The 23881-nt window shown below is 41.7% G+C and overlaps 1 protein-coding gene across 2 annotated transcripts in view; it reads right to left on the minus strand.

Moving 5' to 3' along the window:
- The window catches only part of LOC134340243 (potassium voltage-gated channel subfamily H member 8-like), a 221502-nt gene that overhangs the window by 30862 nt on the left and 166759 nt on the right, over positions 1-23881 (minus strand). For both annotated transcript variants that reach the window (XM_063037244.1, XM_063037245.1), the window contains exons 13-14: positions 18831-19192; positions 9648-9754 (exon numbers count right to left, since the gene is read on the minus strand). In XM_063037244.1, coding sequence (XP_062893314.1) covers positions 9648-9754; positions 18831-19192 — 469 coding nt within the window. The remainder of the gene's footprint in view (positions 1-9647; positions 9755-18830; positions 19193-23881) is intronic.

Raw genomic sequence — 23881 nt, forward strand, 5'->3', positions numbered from 1 at the left:
CACTGCCTTGTGTCTTCCAACCCCACGTCCTGGACTCCCAATTGGTTTGGGCAGAGACTGCCCACAACAACCTCCAGTCGCCCTCCACTGTCATGTTCCCCCTCTGAATGCCAGAAGAGATTCAAGCCACCACTCTTTCCTGACCAAGAGATTGATGTGGGAGTTGCTGCTGCTGAACAGATCATCCAATGCTGCAAATGCACGTGGAGACGGGCCAGGGCTTCTCTCCTATGCACACAGAAACAACATTCCCGGTGAGCTGATTGGCTCTGTCGACAGGTGAGGAGGGGGAGAAAGTCAGGCTGGCACCTAGGGATCTTCCCTTGAAAGTAGACAGCCACACACTGGCCCCACGCTACATTCGTAGTGGAGAAGGCTATCAAGAAGGTCTCATATAGATTGCTCCTACAATCATCAATGAAGATCCATCCAGTATTCCATGTTTCCTGGCTCAAGCTGGTGACTACCACTCCTGACTCCAGTCACTCTCCCTCCCCTCCCCTCCCCCTCCTCTCCACTTGGTGGATGGGTCCCCAGCACCTCTCAGGGTGCGGGGCAGATCTAGTACCTTGATGATTGGGAGAACTATGGCCCTGAGGAACATTTTTGGGTTCTGGCCCCTGACACCCTAGACAAGTCTGGACAAGTCTGTCATCTGGGACTTCCAGCAGGTCCATCTCTCTGGAACCTCGGGACAAGGGCCCTGTCACAACCATGGACTGTGCCATGGGGTCTCTGCGCCCTCGCAGATGAACCGCGGAACAGATTCGGCAATCACGCTTGTGAATATGCATGTTCCAGCCAATTAGTGTTTCATCTAACTCCCTTCCTCTCACTTCAGTTTTGTCGAGACTTGAGCAAAAGCAGAGCAATGTCAACGCTCCCTGCTTACTGTTGTCCTGACTCTGGGAAAGGCGGCTACCATTTTGACTGATGCTGTTAGTGAGCAGTATTCTTTAGTATTAAGCTAATACTGCCGAGCTGCTGTTTTGGCTTTAGCTTTAGTTTGAATCTTCTAATTAATGGCCGGTTGGCCTAGCATTTATTGTTTTTTCCTTTATTTTGTGCGGTTCCTATTAAAGTCAGTGAACTGTTGATTCGCTTCAGTGCCTGCTCTTGGCACTTGGGCCATAACTGCCTGCCTCACGTCACCCTTTGTGTATCTTCTTGTTTGATAGAGTGAAAATGAGGCATGGAAACTCAATCTACACTGTTTAGTGTAAAGAAAAAGAAATGAAGACTTGTATTTATTTAATGCCTTTCGTAATCTCTGGATATTGCTAAACCGTTTAGAGCTAGAGTACACTTAAGGGTAAATGTAGCTTCAAGAACTAATTGTACCATGTGATATGACATTAATACAGACACACCATCAGGTGAACACTTACTGCCTCCACTTGAAGTGTTGTACTAACATCTCTATCTTTGTTTTTTGACTTTACAAACTGAACCACTAATAAACCCAAAGATAATGTATTGCCACTGAGTCTGGGATGTTGACACAGCTGCAGGACAGTGATCTAGAGCGAAGGAAATAAGGAACATGTCCTCTGGCTGGAACAGCGTTGGTGATAGATGTCATTATGTAGTCTGCAGCCTGACATGAAGACATGGAGAGCTTTTGGCATCTTGGCATCCATAAATCAGGGCACTGAGTACAGGAGTTGGCATGTTATGTTGATGTTGTTTAAAACATTGGTAAGGCTGAATTTAGAGTATTATGTTCAGTTATGGTCACCTGCCTACAGGAAAGATATCAATAAACTTGAAAGTGCAGCGAGCGTTTACAAGGATGTTGCCAGGACTTGAATTTATAGGGAAAGGCTGAATAGGTTCGGACTTTATTCCCTGGAGCGCAGGGGAATGAGGGGAGATTTTATAGAGACATACAAGATTATGAGGGGTATAGATAGGGCGAATGCTTGCTGTTCTTATCCCTTCAGGTTGGGTGAGACTAAAACTAGAGGTCATGGTGATTAGGGTGAAAGGTGAAATACTGAAGGGGAATCTTCTTCATCAGAGGGTGGTGTGAGTGTGGAATGAACTGCCAACAGAAGTGGTAGATATGGGTTCAATTATAACATCTAAGGGAAGGTTGGATAGGTACATGGATGGGAAGGATTTGGAGGGATATGGTCTGTGTGCAGGTAGATGGGACTAGGAAGTAGATCAGTTCAGCAGAAGGGCCTGTTTCCATGCTGTAGTACTCTCTGACTCTATTCAATATGGCTGCAAGTACAAGTAAAAATCACAAGGATTCTTAGGGGCATAATTCTAAGAAGCCAACAGGGAGTAAACCCACAGAAATGGCAATGATGGCATGGTCATCTTCAAGCTGGGTCACAAGGATGCTGGAAATGGATTCACTGGGAAATCAGTAGGTAATTTGAACACAGACGTGACATGGCTACAAATAGCAGGAGGCCTCACCATGGGTATTATGGGAGTCACCTGACCTCAGAATGCCCATTTGAGGTGACCCTTTCCTACAGTTGTCACAGGATAGAGCAAACCTCTGCTGGAAGTAACGGTTGGTGAAGATGGAAGTTCCCATTTTCCTTGGATGCAAAATTTTGGACTAGTCCTGCTGGGGGACCATACACTTACAGAATCAGAAAATTAGGAGGTAAAAGTGGAATATTGAACAGTACATATTGCACATACAAAGGGGATGGAATAAGAACATAGTAATATCTGTACAAATTGATGCCATGGCAATTTGGGCAGGATGTGCAGCTATACTACAAATTTCCAATGTTACAAAGCAAAACAATGTTGGATACACTTTGGGAAGGGCACCATGAATAATTGGGGGAGAGGCAAACTGTTGATTTGCCAGTGGAGAGGCAAGGGTCCGGTTGTCCATTGTTGTATGAGCCATGGATAGGTGTCACCAGAGTCACAGAAAGGAATCAACAGAGAAAAACCATTTGGCCCATCAAATCTATGCCATCCCAATGAAAGAGAAATCCATCTAGTCTTGCCCTTCTACTCTCTTCCCATGCAGAGAGTTGTAAAGTCAGCCAGCTCCATCATGGGCAATAATTTCCTCATCATTGAGGACATCTTTAAAAGGTGATGCTTAAAGAAGGTAGGGAAAGGAAGAGGATGACAGCAGCGATAGGGGACTCTATAGTTGGGGGGGGGTCAGACAGGCAAATCTGTGGGCACAGGACAGTTTGCCTCCCAGGTGCCAGGGTCCGGGATGTTTCTGATCGCGTCCACGGTATCCTGAAGTAGGAAGGAGAACAGCCAGAGGTTGTGGTACGTATTGGTACCAACGACATTAGTAGGAAAAGGGAGGAGGCCCTGAAAGCAGATTATAGGGAGTTAGGAAGGAAGTTGAGAAGCAGGACCACAAAGGTAGTAATCTCGGGATTACTGCCTGTGCCATGTGACAGTGAGTATAGGAATAGAGTGAGGTGGAGGATAAATGCGTGGCTGAGGGATTGGAGCAGGGGGCAGGGATGCAGATTTCTGGATCATTGGGACCTCTTCTGGGGCAGGTGTGACCTGTATAAAAAGGACGAGTTGCACTTGAATCCCAGGGGCACCAATATCCTGGTGGGGAGGTTTGCTAAGGCTATTGGGGAGAGTTTAAACTAGTATTGCTAGGGGAGTCGGAACTGAACTGAAGAGATGGAGGAAGAGGCGGTTGGCTCACAAATAGAGAAAGCCTGGAGGCAGTGTGAGAGGGAGGATAGGCAGGTGACAGAGAAAGGACGCGCTCAGGCTGGTGGTTTGAGATGTGTCTCTTTTAATGCAAGAGGCATCATGAACAAAGCGGATGAGTTTAGAGCGTGGATCAGCACTTGGAGCTATGATGTTGTGGCCATTACAGAGACTTGGATGGTGCAGGGGCAGGAATGGTTACTTCGAGTGCTAGGCTTTAGATGTTTCAGAAAGGACAGGGAGGGAGGTAAAAGAGGTGGGGGTGTGGCACTGTTGATCAGAGATAGTGTCACGGCTGCAAAAAAATGAGTAAGTCATGGAGGGATTGTCTACGGAGTCTCTGTGGGTGGAAGTTAGGACCAGGAAGGGGTCAATAACTCTACTGGGTGTTTTTTAATAGACCACCTAGTAGAAACAGGGACACTGAGGAGCAGATAGGGAGACAGATTCTGCAAAGGTATAATAATAAGAGGGTTGTCGTGGTGGGAGATTTTAATTTGCCAAATATCGATTCGCATTTCCCTAGAGCAAGGGGTTTAGATAGGGTGGAGTTTGTTAGGTGTGTTCAGGAAGGTTTCTTGACACAATATGTAGATAAGCCTACAAGAGGAGAGGCTGTACTTGATCTGGTATAGGGAAATGAACCTGGTCAGGTGTCAGATCTCTCAGTGGGAGAGCATTTTGGAGATAATGATCACAATTCTATCTCCTTTACCATAGCATTGGAGCGGGATAGGAACAGACAAGTTAGGAAAGTGTTTAATTGGAATAAGGGGAAATATGAGGCTATCAGGCAGGAACTTGGAAGCATAAATTGGGAATAGATGTTCTCAAGGAAATGTGCGGAAGAAATGTGGCAAATGTTCAGGGGATATTTGCATGGAGTTCTGCATAGGTACGTTCCAATGAGACAGGGAAAGGACGGTAGGGTGCAGAAACCATGGTGTACAAAGGCTGTTGTAAATCTAGTCAAGGAGAAAAGAAGAGTTTACGAAAGGTTCAAAAAACTAGGTAATGATAGAGATCTAGAAGATTATAAGGCTAGCAGGAAGGAGCTTAAGAATGAAATTAGGAGAGCCAGAAGGGGCCATGAGAAGCCTTGGCAGACAGGATTAAGGAAAACCCCAAGGCATTCTACAGGTATGTGAAGAGCGAGAAGATAAGAAATGAGAGAATAGGACCAATCAAGTGTGACAGTGGAAAAATGTGTAAGGAACTGGAGGAGATAGTAGAGATACTTAATGAATACTTTGCTTCCGTATTCACTACGGAAAAGGATCTTGGCGATTGTAGGGATGACTTACAGCGGACTGAAAACTTGAGCATGTCGCATTTTAATTTGTCTCCACTACTACTCCTGGGAGTGCACTCTAGACCCTTACTACTTGCTACATAAAACAATGAGCTCCTTGTGTAAATAAAACTACAGATGCTGAAAATCTGAAATAAAACCAGTAAGTGCTGGGAATATTCAGCAGGTCAGACAGCATCTGTGTAAAAAGAAACAGTTAAATTTTCAGGGGAAGGACCCTTTGCTTCCTGGATTGTCTCTGGGCACATTGATGCCTTTAAAGGAACAACAAGGAGGAGGAAAGGTCCAGTGTCTACATGAAGTCATGTTGGCCATGAAGGAAGTGAAATATGGCAGAAAACATCAAACTCGAATGGGTCAAGGACAGTGGAAGTAGACAAACCAATTGCCTTTGATCTTGCCATGTGTTTGAAGGAATAGAGGGTGCCATTTTGTGAAGCTGCTCTGTAGCTTCCATTTTGTGAGCTGTTTTTGTGAACTGTTTTTGTCAGAAATAGTTCAATCAAAATGCTTTAAAGTTGACACAATAATGCTCCTGATAATCTGCTGAACTAGAGATTTTTTTTCCAAATAAGAAGTTATTTGTGAGGTACTCTTTGGTAACATAGAACATACAGGTTTATGAACAGGGATTCTATGTCTGCCCTGAGTAACTCAAGCCAAGTAACTGGCTGATTCAGAACAAAGAAACATTAATTACAAATTGTTACTTGCGAGAAAGGTAATCAGATGATGTTGGCTTGGACGAGAGCCAATGGGAAGCTGATACATGTTAGCCAGCTAGGCCAGAGTCAACAAGGTTGAAACGCAACGTTTGAACTGATAAGGAAAGAGTACAAGAATGAGGGTCTTTGAATGCAAAGTGGCAAGAACCCTGGACTATCACAAGGAAGAACCCCTTGCCAGGAGCTGGGAGAAGAAGGATCAATCGTTTGGCCAACATGAGATCCCCCGTTTCAGTGTTGTAAATTGGAAAAGTAGTCTGAGAGAGCATTGGCACAGAGGGAACAACAGAATTCATGTTTAGGTTATTGGCCTAGGGTCAACATACTTACGTTGATTTTGGTGCAGAGACAATAAAGTGCAAGCTTTGATTGATTAAGAGTTGTGTAGTGAAATGCCAAACGTAGACCATTCGATGACAGTCAACAGTCAGACTGGGAGTCAAAATTTAAGATGGCATGAAAGCAGAGCTACAAGAATGAAGAGCCTTAAAAAGAAATTAAAACAGAGATTGTCATTAATGAGTTCATGTTATTCAGTAATGTACTAAAAATAGTATATTATTGTAACCAATGCAGTAGTCGATGAGAGCTATTAGTCCTGTGTTATACTTTCCGTGAACTATTTGGTGTTTTGAATATGTAGTATATGCAATATAATTGTTATGAGGGCAATTATATTGCTGTAATGATTGCAGAACAGGTTACGAGTCCAGATCCACATGCCAATCTGGAGGAGTGATCATCTACAATCATCAGTATGTGGAGTGGATGCCCATGCTGAAGAGTTTTGTAGATAACAAGGCTAAAAATCTGAGTGAATTTATAAATGATCTCATTTAGATTCATGCAATTCTCTATAAATATCTTGTTAATTGTATATTTTCAAACCTGTCAATAGTTATTTCTTTAATTTTATAGATGTAAATAGTTGATGTTGTATGCTTTTTTTTGAAAAGGGGTACAGTGTTATGAGTGTACCATGCCACATGCCTATTGTATCAGATACTGCTGTTAGCTGCATTCATTGCCTTCAATAAAAGATGTTCTGCTAGGTGGTCTGCCTTGTAAGCAGAGATCCTAAAAAACCACAAACATTAACAATAGCAATGAAACGCGAATGATGTGTGCAGCTGCTGTCAAAATGTACGAAACATAGAATCAATTTGCTCAAACAAGATCTCACACTAGGTAATCTGCTTTGCTATAGTTGGTTGAGGGAGAAATATTGAACAGAACACACAGACAATGATTAACTCTGCTGCTTTTTTAGAATGATATCTATAATGACATGAGGGGCATCTGTGACCATGATGAAATATTTCTTCAAAGTAAAATATTAAAAATTATTTAATAAAGTGTGGTTGGAGGCTACATTATTCATTAGAATGGGAATTAGTTCTTGGTTGTATTTATATACGTAACAGGTTTCTAGCTTTAATTTCATTTAACCATAGCCATTAAAATTCAAAATTAACTCATAACCGGTTTAACAATCATTACAGCAATACAAATTATTATACTTCTCACTTCTCTGCCTTTTACAAAACTTAGAAAGCTCAACTGATGAATTTACATTTAGTATGAATGTTTCGCTCTGAAAAATCTCTAAGTCATATTACCTTTACTGCTGTAAATGTTGGTTTATTCACTGTGATGGTGGTAAATCAGATTAATCAGGTTGCACATCTAAAGATAAGGGATGATTTTATTTCAAATCCATTTACAAGATGTTTATGCTGTCATTTACCATCGAACTCTATCCAAGAGGCAGTTAGCTTACATTGTAATGGGAGAATGGCAGATGACGGACATTAGTGAATCAGTTAAGCTTTTGATGCCAATCCAGTAGTTTATAAGTTATCATTTATTTATTTATTTGGATTTAAATTCTATGGGATTTTGAATTGTGCAAAGGTGCAATTGCACAACTTATTCACAAAGCTATTGCCTCTGACTATGTATAAAGGTATTTGTTGCCCATGACCACATGGGTTTCTTAACTACTTATTCCCCTGTAGTCCCACAACTTATTCTTTCTAAAAGTCCATCAACTCTCCTTTGATTCCAAAAACACACACCTAAACTAAGAAGCAATTTACAATAGCAATTTGTGGTAGGCAACTGACACCAACATTATTTAAAAGGCACTTGGATAGGATAGGAAAGCTTTAGAGGGTTCTGGCCCAAATGCAGACAAATGGGACTAGTCTAGATGGGACTCTTGGTCAGCACGGACCAGTTGCATCGAAGGGCCTGTTTCTATGCTGTATGACCCTATGACTCAATAATTAACCCACTAGCATATCTTTGAGAGGTGGCAGGAAACTAAAAGCCCCAGTAGAAACGCAAGTGGCGGTGGGGAGGACACACAAATTCTACCTAGGCCATGCCAGTGTGCTGCCTACCCTGCCTTGCCTAACCTTGCTAGGGAAATGAGCCACATCACTGAGGAAAAATGGGCAGGGGTTGTGGAAATATATTAACATAAATTGGCCTTCATGGCTACCATAGTGACCAGAGCAATAAAAACCTCTCATGATTGAATGCCAGATTTTCGAGCTACATGGTGCAGGGACACTAAAGATACAATGGTGGCTTTTAGGCCCATCAGATGTAAGCAAACTACAATTCTACAAATGCTGGTAATATCACCCTGTAGGTTTTAGGACCTCAAACTGAGGAATGTCAATCCCGCTATATTCATCAACATGTTATCATTTCCATAAGACCATAAGATATAAGAATGGAATTCGGCCATTCAGCCCTTTGAGCTGCTCTACCATTCAATCATGGCTGACTTATTATTCCTCTCAACTACAATCTCCTGTCTTCTCTCTGTAAGCTTTGATGCCCTTACTAATCAAGAACCTATCAACTTCTGCTTTGAAAAGAACCAATGACTTAACCTCCACAACAGTCTGTGGCAACGAATTCCACAGATTCACTAGCCTCTGGCTAAAGAATTTCCTCCTCATCTCTCTTCTAAAAGGGACATCATTGTATTCTGAGGCTATGCATTCTGGTCCTAGATTTTTCCACTATTGGGAACATCATCTCCATGTCCACTCTATCTAGGCCTTACATTATTTGGCAGGTTTTAAGGAGGTACCCCCTCATTCTTCTAAACTCCAGCATGTACAGGCCCAGAGCCATCAAATGTGCGTCATACATTAACCCTTTACTTCCCAGGGTCATTCTCATAAACATCCTCTGGACCCTCTCCAATGTCAGCACATCCTTTCTTAAATGAGAAACCCAAACTTGCTCACAAATACTCCAAGTTCTGCCTGACCAATGCCTTATAAAGCCTCAGTATTACATTTCTTTTTTTTTCACATTCCAGTCCTCTGGAAATGAAGGCAACATTACATTTGCCTTTCTTACCACAGACTCAATCTGCAAGTTAACCTTTAGGGAATCCTGCACTAGGACTCCCAAATCCCTTTGCACCTCTGATTTCTGAATTTGCTTCCCCTTTAGAAAATAGTCTATGCCTTCATTCCTTCTAACAAAGTGCATGTCCATACGCTTCTCTATACTGTATCCCATCAACCTCTTTTTCCCCAATCTTCTAACTTGTCCAATTCCTTCTGAGGACTCCTGCTTCCTTACCACTATCTACCTCTCCATCTATCCTTGTATCATCCATAAACTTTGTCACAAAACAATCAATTCCATCATCAAGATCATTAACATATAATGTGAAAAGTAATGGAATCACCACTGACTTCTATGGGACATCACTAGTCAATGGCAGCCAACCAGAAAAGGCCCTCTTTAATACCATTCTTTGCCTTATGCCAGTCGGTGAATCTTCTTTCCTGGGTATTCTTATGACAAGCCGCTTACATTGCTAATTAGAATACTCATGGCTGTTTCTCAACTCTTTCCATTCTTTGAATCACCCTTTGCCTCGTTATGTATTTCAGGTACATTACCTTTCTTTGGAGATAATCTGGTCGATTTCTGGAAACTCTGATCAATGTTGAAATGAAATGTTTGTGTTTCGGAATTCTTCCCATCATCTTCAATCCCGTCAACAATCCTGTGACAATAATGTAAAGAATTAAGTGTAAGTTATTCATTACTCTGATGATTATCAACGCTATGTGTCATGCAAATACGCTTAAGGTCTTACTGATGACTGCACACTGCCACTTCACTGTGTGGAGAGCTGATCTGATGGAATGTTACTGGTTGACACCTTGAAAAGGCTTAAGAGACAGTTTCAGCTGCAATTCATTAATTCCTGCTCACTATCTCATCAGCCTTGAGACAATCAACCTCTGCCTTCTTTAGTGCACTAATGTCAGCAACACAACATTGGCGCGAAGATGTCATTCCAAGAGAAAGAGGGAAAAAAAGGAAAGGATGCGAGAGAGTAACTTAAATTTGTATAATGCCTTTCTCAATCTTGAAATGTTCCATAGCATTTTAAAATAATAATGCTGAGATAGCATAATGGAATGTAATAATAGAAAACTTTTAAATTATAATTGTGTATTTGATAGCAGCAGTCAACTTGTGCACAATAAATTCCCATAAATATCAATGAAATAATGATATTGGTTGTTTATACGAAGTCAGTTGATGATTTAAAAACTCGGTGGCTACTTTATTAGGTACAGCTGTACACCTACTTGTTAATGCAAATATTTAATCAGCCAATCATGTAGCAGCAACTTAATCCATAAAAGTCTTCAGACAGATACAAGAAGAGGTTCAGTTATTATTCAGATGAAACATCAGAATGGGGAAGAAATGTGATCTAAATGACTTTGACCGTGGAAGACTGCTGGTGCCAGAAGGGATGGTTTGAGTATCTCAGAAGCTGTTGATTTCCTGGGATTTTCACAACAATCTCTATTGTTTGCAGAGAATGGTGTGAAAAAACAAAAACAAGTCCAGGGAGCGGGAGTTCTGTGGGTGAAAATGCCTTATTAATGAGGGAGGTCAGAGGAGAATGGCCAGACTGATTCAAGCTGATAGGAATAACTCAAATAACCACACGTTACAACAGTTATGCAGAAGAGCATCTCTGAAAGCACAACGTGTTGAACCTCAAAGTGGATGGGCTACTGCAGCAGAAGAACTCAAACATACACTCAGGAGCCCTTTTATTAGGTACAGGAGATACCTAAAAAATTGGGAACAGTTTAGTGTTGTGTGAATGAAGTTATCCCCATTGGTTCAAGAGCCTGATGGTTGAGGAGTAATAACCGTTCCTGAACCTGGTGGTGTGGGTCCTGAGGCTTCTGTACCTCCTTCCTGATGGTAGCAGCGAGAAGAGAGCAGGGTCTGGACGGTGGGGGTTCTTGATGATGGATGCTGCTTTCCTGCGACAGCACTCCATGTAGATGTGCTCAGTGGTGGGGAGGGCTTTACCCGTGATGGACTGGTCTCACTGTTTCCTCCAAGCTGCGCGGGTGCGCGACTGCGCAGTAACTGAAATGCTCCCGCGCACATAGCCTTTGTTGCCGCGCAGCTGGAATAAAGACAGATGAGAAAATGTTCATGAAATGTGGATGATTTTCTTTCTTGTACTGCATTTTATTATACCCTTCAATTAATAAATAAAATCAAAAGTATGTGATTTTTCAATTTTCATTCTAAATATTCAAAGTATGCACATTACAAATAAAACACTTAAAAGTGCCGTGCAGTTTCAGACCATGTAAAAATTTCCTGCTCAGAGCCATGGCTGGTCCATGCAGCCATTACAAAAATAGAGGAAATGTTTACTGGGCCATATCCACGACTTTTTGTAGGATTTTCTGTTCAAGGACATTGGTGTTTCCATACCAGGCTGTGATAGAAACATAGAAAATAGGTGCAGGAGTAGGCCATTCGGCCCTTCGAGCCTGCACCGCCATTTATTATGATCATGGCTGATCATCCAACTCAGAACCCTGCACCAGCCTTCCCTCCATACCCCCTGATCCCCGTAGCCACAAGGGCCATATCTAACTCATGTAACCAGTCAATATACTCTCTGCCGCTCAGCTACAGAAGCTTGTCAAAGCTTTAGATGACATGCCAAATCTTTGTAAACTTCTAAGAAAGTAGAGGCGTTGCTATGCTTACATGCTCCTCTTAAGCACTTACATCCTTCTTTGCGCTGCCCTTTTTCATTCTTACTCCCTCTACCCTCATTTATAACAAACATCTCAAGATTTACTCTTCCCAGTTGACACCCTTCCCCCCACTTACAGCACTCTCTATCATCAAGAACCACACAACTCCAGATTGATCACATGTATAACATTTCTAATGTTTAAACTAGTGCTTTTTTTTGGCGGGAATTTTTAATATTTTCAACCTTTTTTAAAAAATCCCCCTGTCCTTAGACCATCCTATCTTTATTGTCTGTTCTGACATTTCCAGAATTTCAGGCTCCCAATCATCACTGAATTAAATTGCTCCTTCATTGTCAATATAGAACATCATGGCATAAGAACAGGCCCTTCAGTCCATGGTGTTGTGTTGAACTAATTAAGCTAACGACACCTAATTAAACTCATCCCCTCTGCCAACACATGGTCCATATCCCTCCATTCCTTGTCTAAGTGCCTGCTAAATACCTCTTTCATATCTGCCTCCACTATCACCCCTGGCAGTGTATTCTAGGCACCCACCACTCTCTATCTAAAAAAAAATCCCCACACATCCCCTTCAAATGACTTCAGTTGCCGAGGTCACGATCTTTCAAATCGCCTCCCTAAACCTCACTACCTCTTTTAGCCTTCTTTAAGATATTCCTTCAACCTGTCTTCTCATCTATGCCTTTGGCCATCTCTCCCAGCATCACTTCATGTGGCTCTGATGCTGTGAGGGAGGGCATTGAGACATTTTTGCTACGTTAAAGGTGTTTAACAATTGAAAATTATTGTTGAGTCAGACCAAAGCTGCACTCTGAAGACACATGATCCAATTCTGGAGGACTTGCTTGAACAGCAAACAATCCTTTTTAAAATTCACACCTTTCTGTCAGTAGTTACACTTTTGCAGACTTCTTAATATCTGCATTTGTCTACAGTGTCACCTACAATTTCCTTGCAACTTAGCCACCAGATAATTAAATATAATTATTAGCTTGCTTATTTCACGTTTCCACCTTCCTCTGACATTGTCACACATGGACTCCTAACCCGCCTTCCATGCCAAGTTCAGTAGATGCAAAACAAACAGCAAAGGGCAGATTTAAATAACCTGTTTTCCCAGAGTCTCCCTCCTCCCTTCTCTAAGATAAAGCCCTGCAGCTTCTTCTTTTTCTTTCGTAAGAAGGGTTGCAGGAGGAGCCTTGTAAAGCCTCTTGTTGGACTGTTCAGTGCAAGATCTTTGTATTTTTAGACTTGACAACATTGGTAAGATTTATGATTAGTAAAAGTGACACAGATCACAATATTGATTAAATAAATCAAATTGTTCTTGTTTTTCCAGTAAAACACATCAAAATAGGTACATTTGTGCGTGACTGTCACACTGGGTGAGTGTCAGTTAGTCAGACTGTGTATTCTGAAAAGAAAAACATGTTGAGTTCATAATCCTCTGTTGTGTTCCAGGTTTCTTACTGTGCGGGAAGTGATGCATTTAAGTGCAGAATGTCATTAAATTGGCGGGCAAAGTGACAAATTATTGAAGCCTTTGATCATAGCTCCCTGAGGGATCTAAGTCTCTCATCTGGCCAACAGCATTTCTGCGGTGTTCCTGAGCTTCAGTTCAAACCACCTGGTGATAGATGGGTCATTAGGTGAAGCTCATTTCAGCAATTAGGTAGCACTTAGATAGGAAAATCATCAATTATTGAGTTCACCATGAAATAATGGGGTTTGTTTGAAGTGTCCAAAAGTCAAAGTCAGGATCAAAAGTAAAATTTATTATCAACGTATGCAAATGTTACCATATACTACCTTGAGATTCATTTTCTTGCAGTCATTTACACAAAAAAATAAAGAAATGCAATAGAATTTATGAAAAACTATATATAACAGACTGATAAATAACCAATGTGCAAAAGAAGGCAAATTTGTGCAAATAATAAGAAATAGTACTGAGAACATGAGGCGTAGGGTTATTCAAAGCGAGTCTGTAGGTTGTGGAATCAGAGGTGAGTGAAGTTATCCACGCAGGTTCAGGAGCCTGATGATTGAAGGGTAATAACTGTTCCTGGACCTGGTGGTGTGGGACCTAAGGCTCATGTACCTTCTTCCTGATGGCAGTACCAAGAAAAGAGCCTGGCCTGGATGATGGGGTTCATGATCATAAATGCTACTTTCTTGTGGCAGTGCAAAGTGGCAAGAAATCATGAAGGGTCTGATTGCTTTTACAGTGAAGAGGCAGAGGAGATCCCATTGAGAGTGTAGACTAACTCTCCCCAGTAGGAATGATGCTGTTATGCTCCAATAGTCCAGGGGAACAGTAAGTTCTGTCCTGTCTATAGATCAGATATTTCTCATAGGCTGCATATGGAACAATGCTATAGCCAGGCATGTTGGAGATAATTCCACCGACAATCAAGAGGGTTGATCACTTTGATTGATTTTATGCACATAATTATAACTGCCACAACAGCACTTTGTTCAGAGAACTTGCCCTGCCAGGAGAGGATGCTATTTGCTGAATAAATTGATTGTGACTGATGTATGACTGACTGCTTGCTGTGGGTCACATGTCCTTCCCCATCTCCAGATGACTTCATGCTTACAGTAAGTGCTGTTTTCAATAAATACGTATATGGTAATTACATTGCTCTGGGCTGTGGGATGTCAGGTTCATGGCACATGTTTTGCTACATAGCAGGTTATGAATGCAGACTTTCAGACAGTAAAGAGGTCAAACGATGTTAGGAAATTTCCTGAAAGGTATCAAAGATAAAGCGAAAGCGTCACGAATTGACAGAAGTTACACCCAGATGTCTCGATAGCTGGGTTTTCCCATTGATTCCATCACAATCTTCAGTCACTGCCTGAACTAACCTTCATAGTGTCCTACTTTCCCCTGACTAAGCTTCCAAACATCTTATTTCTTTCTAACATAAGTTGCGTAAGATTGACCATCTCTACCTGTCTAGGGAATGGAGATCATTCTCGTAAACAAGTTCTGCTCCAGAGACACAAGTGCAAAACATCTCAGCTGAGCCACCAGTGGAGGCTGTGAATTCAAGTCTAACTCCAGAGGCAATTTAAGATCAACAGTCCTTCTTAGCAAGCGTTAACTCGAGTCATTAACTTGGGCTGATTCAACTGATTGTAAAAGATCCCATGAGTCTATTTTTTAAAAAAAAACGAGAGAACTTATCCATGGTTTCATGCCCAACTCTTCTCACTCACTTAAAATCACCAAAACAGATTTTCTGTAATTATCATCTTTCGATCGTAGGGGCCTTGCTATCTAGAAATTGGTTGCTGTGTCTCACACATTACCACAATGATTACAACAGGAAAAACACCACTTGAGCTGTAAGGTAATTATAAGTGTCATGAGGTCGTGCAAAGTCTTATAAAAGTGGAAGTTTCCAAAAAGTCTTATAAGTAAACAGCTTTCGAGTTTCCTCCCACATTCCAAAGACGTACAGAATAGTAGGTTAATTCGCCTGACTATGAAACAGGTCTAACATAGATCACACACAAAATGCTGGAGGAACTCAGTAAAAGTACAGTCGACGATTTGGGCCGAGACCCTTCGACAGAAAAAAAGATGAGGAGTAGATTTAAAAGGTGGGGGGGGGGGAGGGGAGGGAGAAACACAAGCAGATAGGTGAAACCAGGAGAGGGAGGAGTGGAGAAGAGCTGGAAAGTTAATTGGTGAAAGAGATAAAGGCTGGAGAAGACGGAATCTAATAGAAGAGGACAGAAGGCGATGGAAGAAAGAAAAGAGGGGAGGAGGATAGTGAAGGTAAGGTGGGGGCAGGGCATTACCGGAAGTTCGAGAAATTGATGTTGGAGGCTACCCAGATGGAATATAAGGTGTTGTTCCTCCAACCTGAATGTGGCCTTATCACGCCAGTAGAGGAGTCCATGGATTGACAACACACATCAAAGTTGCTGGTGAACGCAGCAGGCCAGGCAGCATCTCTAGGAAGAGGTACAGTCGACGTTTCAGGCCGGGACCGAAACGTCGACTGTACCTCTTCCTAGAGATGCTGCCTGGCCTGCTGCGTTCACCAGCAACTTTGCTGTGTGTTGCTTGAATTTCCAGTATCTGCAGAATTCCTGTTGGTTGTCCATGGATTGACATATTGGAATGGGAAAATGAAGTATAACATCCACTTCATGCCTAATTTTACCCTTTCAGAACACAGCATTGAGCATTCTACAAGCAATCTTTCATGAAGTTAGTCAGAGAGGTGTATATCACCTAGAAGAAATATTGAGTCATCATCCATGTTACAGGAAATCAAGGTCCAGTTCAGTTGAGAAGATTAATTCAAAGTAAGAACGCTGCAGTCCCTGCCATTGTATCTCTTTTCAGAGAATCAATAGATCTACTGAAAAAATCTGTGCAAAATAATTTTCTATTTTTTTTCACGAGAAAATTAGCTCTATTAATAACACTGGTTGATGCTCTATCTGGGAAGATATAAACATCAGCCTGACCAATGGGAATGTGAAATTCCTCTTTTAAAAACAAATATCTAGAAATTAATTTTCTGTCAGTCAATGATGCCAATGGAACTTAACTTTGGAGGCAAATGATGACACATTATCACTAACGTATAATAAGTTTAGCAGTCTTGACGGGGGATAAGTTTTAGGTATTGGAATTATTCTTTCTCCACTGGTGACTCATAAGTGAAGTCACCTCAGAAGCTATTTTCTTGAGGCTATGCATTGTTATAATTCCATTAGTGGCTGTGAATTATACATTTAATTATTTCACCTTCCTATATTTTTATAGAAACAAATTTCACATCCTAATTTATTTTATTTCCTCCTATTCGTCTGCTCAGTGTGCAAAGCCCATTGGCCAAAGACTGCCAAGAACCAAGATATGCCTCAACATTTACCCAAATTCCATCATTTGACAACATTGTGAATTTTGGAAGACCACAGTATACAAATTTGATTACTCAATTTGTATAAATGAATTCTGTGTCCTACAGATGGCTATTGAATCGTCCACAGAAGTTATACTGTCCTACTTGTTGACATCAACCTAAATACAGCAGAGTGGTGCGTTGTAGCACCTTCAAGATGGTGTCAGCCTATTACATCACCCCTTCCCTTCTTTCCACATGAAGCAGTGACATTAAGGGAAGTCCCGAGGATTAAGGGATCCAAATGGGTTTCCATCAACACACACAAAATGCTGGAGGAACTCAGCAGGCCAGGCAGCATCTATGGAAAAGAGTAAACAGCCAATGTTTCGGGCCAAAACACTTCATCAGGACTGGAGAGAGAAAAAAGATCTTTTTTTGCTAGCTTCTTGCTGGGTTCCCATCAGTCAGGACTTCAACAATGACCCTGCACCATCATGTAATGTTGTGCAATATCTTTTTAATTTGCATGCTTAACCTTCCATGATGCAACATGAACCCTGACAAAGACTGGAAAGCTGAATAACGTTCACAAATAAATGAACAAATGAAATCCATTTATGATGTCATGGTCATGATGGTTTTGCAGCCATGTCTGTGGATGATATGAAGATAGGTGGAGGGGCAGGTAGTGTTGAGGAAGCAAGGTATCGCAGACAGATTGGGAGAATGTGCAAAAAGGTGGCGGATGGAACACTGAGTAGGGTAGTGTATGGTCATGCACTTTAGTAGAAGGAATAAAGGCGTAGACGCTTTTTTAAATGGGAAGAAAATTCAAAAATCAGAGATGCAAAGGAACTTGGGATTCCCTAAAGGTTAACTTGCAGTTGAGTCGGTGGTAAGGAAGGCAAATACAATATTAGCATTCATTTCAAAAGAACTAGAATATAAAAGTAAGGATGTAATGCTAAGTCTTTATAAGACATTCATCAGATCGCACTTTGAGTATTGTGAGCAGTTTTGGGCCCCTTATCTAAGAAAAGATGTGCTGACATCGGAGTGGGTCCAGAGGAGGTTCATGAGAATGATCCTGGGAATGAAAGGTTAATGTATGAGGAACATCTGATGTCTCTAGGCCTGTACTCCCTTGAGTTTAGAAGAATGAAGGGGGATACCATTGAAACATATCAAATATTGAAAGGCCTAGGTAGAGTGGATGTGGAGAGGATGTTTCCTTTTGTGGGTGAGTCTATTACCAGAGGGCACAACCCCAGAACAGAAGGACATTCTTTTAGTAGAGAGATGAGGAGGAATTTCTTTAGCCAGAGGGTAAAAAATCTGTGGAATTCATTGCCACAGATGGCTGTGGAGGCTGTCATTGGGTATATTTAAAGGAGAGATTGATAGTTTCTTGATTAGTAAGGACATCAAAGTTTACAGGGAGAAGGCAGGAGAATGAGGTTGAGAGGGATAATAAATCAGCCGTTATGGAATAGCAGAGCAGACTTGATGGGCCGAATGGCCTAATTCTGCTCCTATGTCTTATGGTCTTATGTTCGACAAAATGGCCTCTTTCTGTGTTGTGACATTATATGTGATAAGTCTAATGCAGAAGATCCCTGACTTTGTTCCTGGGCCTCCCTGATCGAAATCCATACAAACTATGGAATCTGTGATCATTCAAGGAACAAACAGAAAATTATGATTTCTACAGTCTGCCTTTAAGAGCATCCACAATGGAGCATGAAACATTTAACAGCTCAATACACCAACATGCAGAGGTATTTTAACAATATACTGTATGATCTCATCACTGTTGACTCAGTTGTTTGACTCAACTGTCTATATGTAAAATTCTTCTGGATTTTTTACAGAACATCAGCTGTACAAAGAAGGATTATCCAGAAAGTAGGAAAACTGGTAAACAGATAAATTTATTACCAGACAAAATGCTGAAGGAATGTACAGTATCACTAACTATTTTGCCTTCATGTAGATAAGGCTGTTGGGAATACACTAGTGATGTGTAGTGCTCATTCTATGTGTAATTCTTATTCCTTAGATTTACAGCATAGTTGAATGTCAACAGGTTGAGCTCTTGTGGATAATCTATTCTTCTGGATAATGTATCTGGAAATATCATTACCTAGGGCTTAGGTCAGGGGGTCCACAGCAGTTCAGCGATGGTAGAAGAAGCTTTGCTGGCTTTCGGACATTACAATTTCCACCACTGCAGGTGCTATCTTCTTTTTTATGTAGAGGGCTTTCCCCCCTCCTGCACTTCCCTGGAGATCGACTTCCGAGTCGTATCGCTGAGTAATGCTTCAATTCCTCTCCCAGCAAACTGCCCAGGGATCCTCGGCGAATCGGACTGTTCAATCCGGGCAGTGTGAGTTTCCTGCGACTTTTAGTTGCTGGTGAGAGATGTGAATATTCATTTGGTTCGTCCTCAGTTTCTAAAATGGAGGGAAGTTTCTTACTGGAATTGTCACTGCTGTCCAATTTATTCTGAAAAGTAATGCAATAGCTTTATTAGTTTTAGTGAGACCTGTGGAGGGAAAGCAAGCCTTAATTTTTTTGTAAAATTTCCCTATCGATCTCCTATCAATGAGTTTCCATTAGTTTGTCGGCTAGAGTGAATTATAAACAGTGCCCTTCCCCAAATGCAATATTTGCCAGTTCTAGCAATCTGGGTTCAATCCAGACCTCCGGAACCGTATACGCGGAGTTTCTTATTCTCTCTGATGACATGGGTTTCAAAAAAATTCAAAATACATATATGTTACTGTATATACGACCCTGAGATTTATTTTCTTGCATTCACAGTAGAACAAAAAACTACAACAACTGACAACCAATGTGCAGAACAAGACAAACTGTGCAAATATGAAAAAAAACAAATAATAATAATCATAATAAATAAATAATATTGAGAACATGAGATTGTATAGTCCTTGAATGTTAGTTCATAGGTTGTGGAATCAGATCAGTGTTGAGGTGAGTGAAGTTATCCACACTGGTTCAGGAGCCTGATAAGTTGAGGGGTAATAACTGGTCCTGAACCTGGTGTGTGGGCCCTGAGGCTCCTGTACCTCCTTCCCAAGGGCAGCAGTGGGAAGAGATCATGGCCTGGATGGTGGGGGACCTTGGGTCTTCTGGGTGCTCAGGTTTCCTCCCATGTCCCAAAAGCATGTTGGTAGATGATTTGACTACTGCAAATGATCTCTAATGTGATGGGAGAACTGGGGAGTTTTGAGCATCTGTCAAGAGTATATAGGCAAGCAAGTGGGAGAATTGATGGGATTTATCTAAGAGCCAGCAAACTCTTGATGGGTTGAATGGCTTCTTTCTAAGTTGCAAGAAAAAAACATGAAATCTTCCTTTTTATTGCAATGCAGGAACAAGTCTATATCCCCAGCCCTGCATGAGATCTGTACTGTTAGGTAAGGCTATGAAAGCACATCTGATCATCTACTTCCTTCCCTCCTTTTTTGCACTGATGGTGAGGCAAAGTCCCTTGGTTCTTATTATCCGCTGGTACTTCAGAAAGCAGCTGTTCTGCACATACTGCCTCAGATTGCAAACAAGTTATTGGAATGTAAGCTGTCTGCTTTCCTTGGCTTCCACACATTTGCCTCCATGTTAGCTTTTCTTTTGCTTTGTAACACTCCTGTGAGGTTCATTGGGGAGCTCTTGCTACATTAAGATGTTTTATATGAATTAATTTGTTGTTTAGTTAGAATGAAACCCAAGTGAAGACAGCCCAGTCCAAACTAGTCTTTCCTCCATAGACTCTCTCTACCATTCCTGTTGTCTTGGGAGTGCAGCTAACATAATTCAGGTCCTCTGCCACCCAGTCATTCTCTCTCCTCTTTCCTTCCAGCTGGTATAAAATAGAAAAGCTTTAAAACATGCACTACCAGGCACAAGAACAGCTTCTATCACAGCTATAAAACTCCTGAACTGTATAATCTCTCAATCTACATTGTAATGGTCCTTGATCTTTATTTACCAACCTGACTGCACTTTATCTGTAGCAATAACACTCTTTCCTGCATGCTTTAAAAAAAATTTAATTATAGATACAGCACGGTAATAGCCCTTCTGGCCCAAAGAGCCTATCCCTCCTAATTACACCCATGTGACGAATTAACCCACTAACCCATACGCCTTTGGAATGTGGGAAGAAACCAGAGCACCCAGAGGAAACCCACACAGTCACGGGGCTCCTTACAGGCAGTGTTGGGAATTGAACTCGGGTCACTGGTACTGTAATAGCATTATACTAACCACTACGTTTCCATACCACCCACTGTTATTACATTTCTCTTTATACTATCTCTAGACCCCAGAGAGGCTGGTCCTGGCTCACCTCTGAACCCTGATCAGATCAGCCCTTGATTCCCTGCAGTATGCCTACATTGGAGTTGATGATGCTGTCATCTACCTGCTGAGCAGAGCCTACTCCCATTTGGATAAGCAGGACAGCACTGTGAGGATCATGTTTTTTGATTTCTCAAGTGCCTTCAATACCATACAGCCCTCATTGCTGGGGGAAAAGCTCCATTCAATGCAGGTTGCCACTTCTATTGTATCCTGGATAATGGACTATCTGACTGGCAGATCACAGTTTGTGTGGCTTCAGAGCTGTGTGTCAGACATGGCTATAACAGCACTGGGGCCCCACAGGGGACTGTATTGGCTCCCTTCCTGTTTACCCTGTATACCTTGGACTTTAGATACAACACTGAGTCATGCCATCTGCAGAAATTCTCTGATGACTCAGCAGTAGTTGGGTGTATAAAGGGAGGATGGGAGGATGAATACAGAGCCAGGTGGAGGACTTTGTTAAATGGTGCAAGCTGAATTATCTGCAACTCAACATCAGTAAGACAAAGGAGATGGTGATGGACTTCAGGAAGACTAAGTTTGCACTGTTCCCTGTTACTATTGATGGTGAGGATGTGGATGTGGTGAGGACCTTTCAGAACAGAGGAACACTTCCAGTAATAGACCTATACCACCGGCCTGCTCCGAAGAGCAGTAATTGAAGTCATTCTTACCCTCGGCCATTAGGCTCTATAATGAGTCAACCTATAGCTGGGGAAGTGATGAACCCCTCCTGTTATACCGTTATTAACCTCTGTTTAAACTCAGTTTAGTTCTGTTTACCACACCCTGCTACTGCGGACCTCCGTGCAATACTAATATCACTTCTTATCTGGATGCTCCATTCTGTTCCACTCTCAATTCCACTCTGAGATTGAATTAACCTGGTCCAAATTACTGACCAGATTCAGGAACTTCATTAAAAATAGACATTCATTGCCAGTATAATATGGGCTATAACAGAACAAAAAGAACTCACTGCTGGTTTCTACCATTTTTTAAGCCTTTCCTTTCAAGTTTCACCCATTTCTATGAAATGCTGTGTGTTTATCCAAAATATGAAACTCCTAAGAGGTCTGTGCTGGAAAATAAGAATTCCAGTGTTGTTTCAAATGCATTTAAAAGACAGTCTAGAAGCCTCAGAGGCTTCAGAGGATGCAGCAATGCAGGACACATCACTCATTGTTACATGCACAGAGAAGCCTGTGGTCATAATAACTTCATCACATTGACAAGAAGCAGGAGAATGTAACAGCCACAACTCAGGAGGTGTGAAGGTAGTGGTTTCACATACAGCAAAGGTCTAGGCTTCCTGGATGACTGGGGCTAACAAAAATAACACAATGGCTTGAACTTAGCTCATGTGGGTTTTGTAAATATCTGGCTCTAAGTGTATAAAATTATTTTCAAAGTGGACAGGGATTTGAGCTCAAATTATGGCATTTCTAAAATTGAACCAGTTTTTTGCCTTGTGTCACTTCCTTTGTGATTCTCCTGCAGAGCACTGACCAGGAAATCAGGTCATGTTGTTCTGATGTGTGTATGATGCTGGACATCCTCTGAGCAACCGTTTTTCGATAGCACTATAGAGAACTTAGATCAGCACTGTATATTACAGGCCCTTCAGCCCACAATGTTGGGCCGACCTTTTAATCTACTCTAAGATCAAGCTAATCCTTCCCTCCCACATGGCCCTCCATTTTTCTCTCATCCACGTGTCAGCCTATGAATTTTTTAAATATACCTAATGTATCTGACCACCACCCTAGGCAGTGTGTTCCACGGACCCACCAGTCTCTATGTAAAAACACTACTTTTCTCTTATCACCTAAAATTACGCCCTCTTGTTTTAGCCATTTCCACCTTGGGAAAAAGTCTCTGCCTCTTATCATCTTGCACACCTCCATCAAGTCACCTCTCATCCTCCTTCACTCCAAACAGCGGCACAGTAGCATAGTGGTTAGCACAATGCTTTACAATTCAGGCATCCCAGGTTCAATTTCCGCTGCTGCCTGTAAGGAGCTTGTACGTTCTCCCCGTGACTGTGTGGGTTTCCTCCCACAGTCCAAAGACGTACCGGCTGGTAGGTTGATTGTTATTGTAAATTGTCCTGTGGTTAGGTGAGGATTTTAAATCGGGGATTGCTGGATGGCATGGCCAGAAGGGCCTACTCTATACTGTATCTCAATAAAAATTTAAAAAAACAGAAAACCCCAAGCTCACTCAACCTTTCCTCATAAGACATGCTCTCTAATCCAGGCAGCATCCCAGTAAAATTCCTCCGCACCCTCTCTAAAGCTTCCACATCCTTCCTGTAATGAGGCGACCAGAAATGAACACAGTATTCAAAGTGTGGTCTAACCTTTCCTGCCTTTTAACAAGCACTATGACCTCCTCCCATTCTTTGGTCCAGCCCAGGTGCCCAGAGTGAGAGAAAAAGTAAAGGGCTGAGTTACAAGACCAGGCCAACATTAGATTCTGTTCCTGACCCTCAGAGAGATCAGTCCTAAACCAATAATATAGTTTGGCATTACCTGGAGCGAAATTCCTCCGTGCTGTCAAATCAGGAATATAAAGAGTTAAGGGGACCCCTGGAGTTTAAGCATTAAAGCTATTTGGAGTCTACAAGAAATCTTTTTTATGTTAATGAAGCTAATTAATACTAATAGATCAGTGGAGGTTTGTGCACACAGGGAGTCATAAATACTGAGAATACACTCCGAGATAAAATTGTAATTGATGTCATTTAGCACTAATGAGATCTTGCCTGGTTAGATTCAATTCCAGAACTGTCAGTCTCAGAACAAC

Source organism: Mobula hypostoma, chromosome X1 (assembly GCF_963921235.1).
Source record: "Mobula hypostoma chromosome X1, sMobHyp1.1, whole genome shotgun sequence".
In the NCBI taxonomy this organism is placed as follows: domain Eukaryota; kingdom Metazoa; phylum Chordata; class Chondrichthyes; order Myliobatiformes; family Myliobatidae; genus Mobula; species Mobula hypostoma.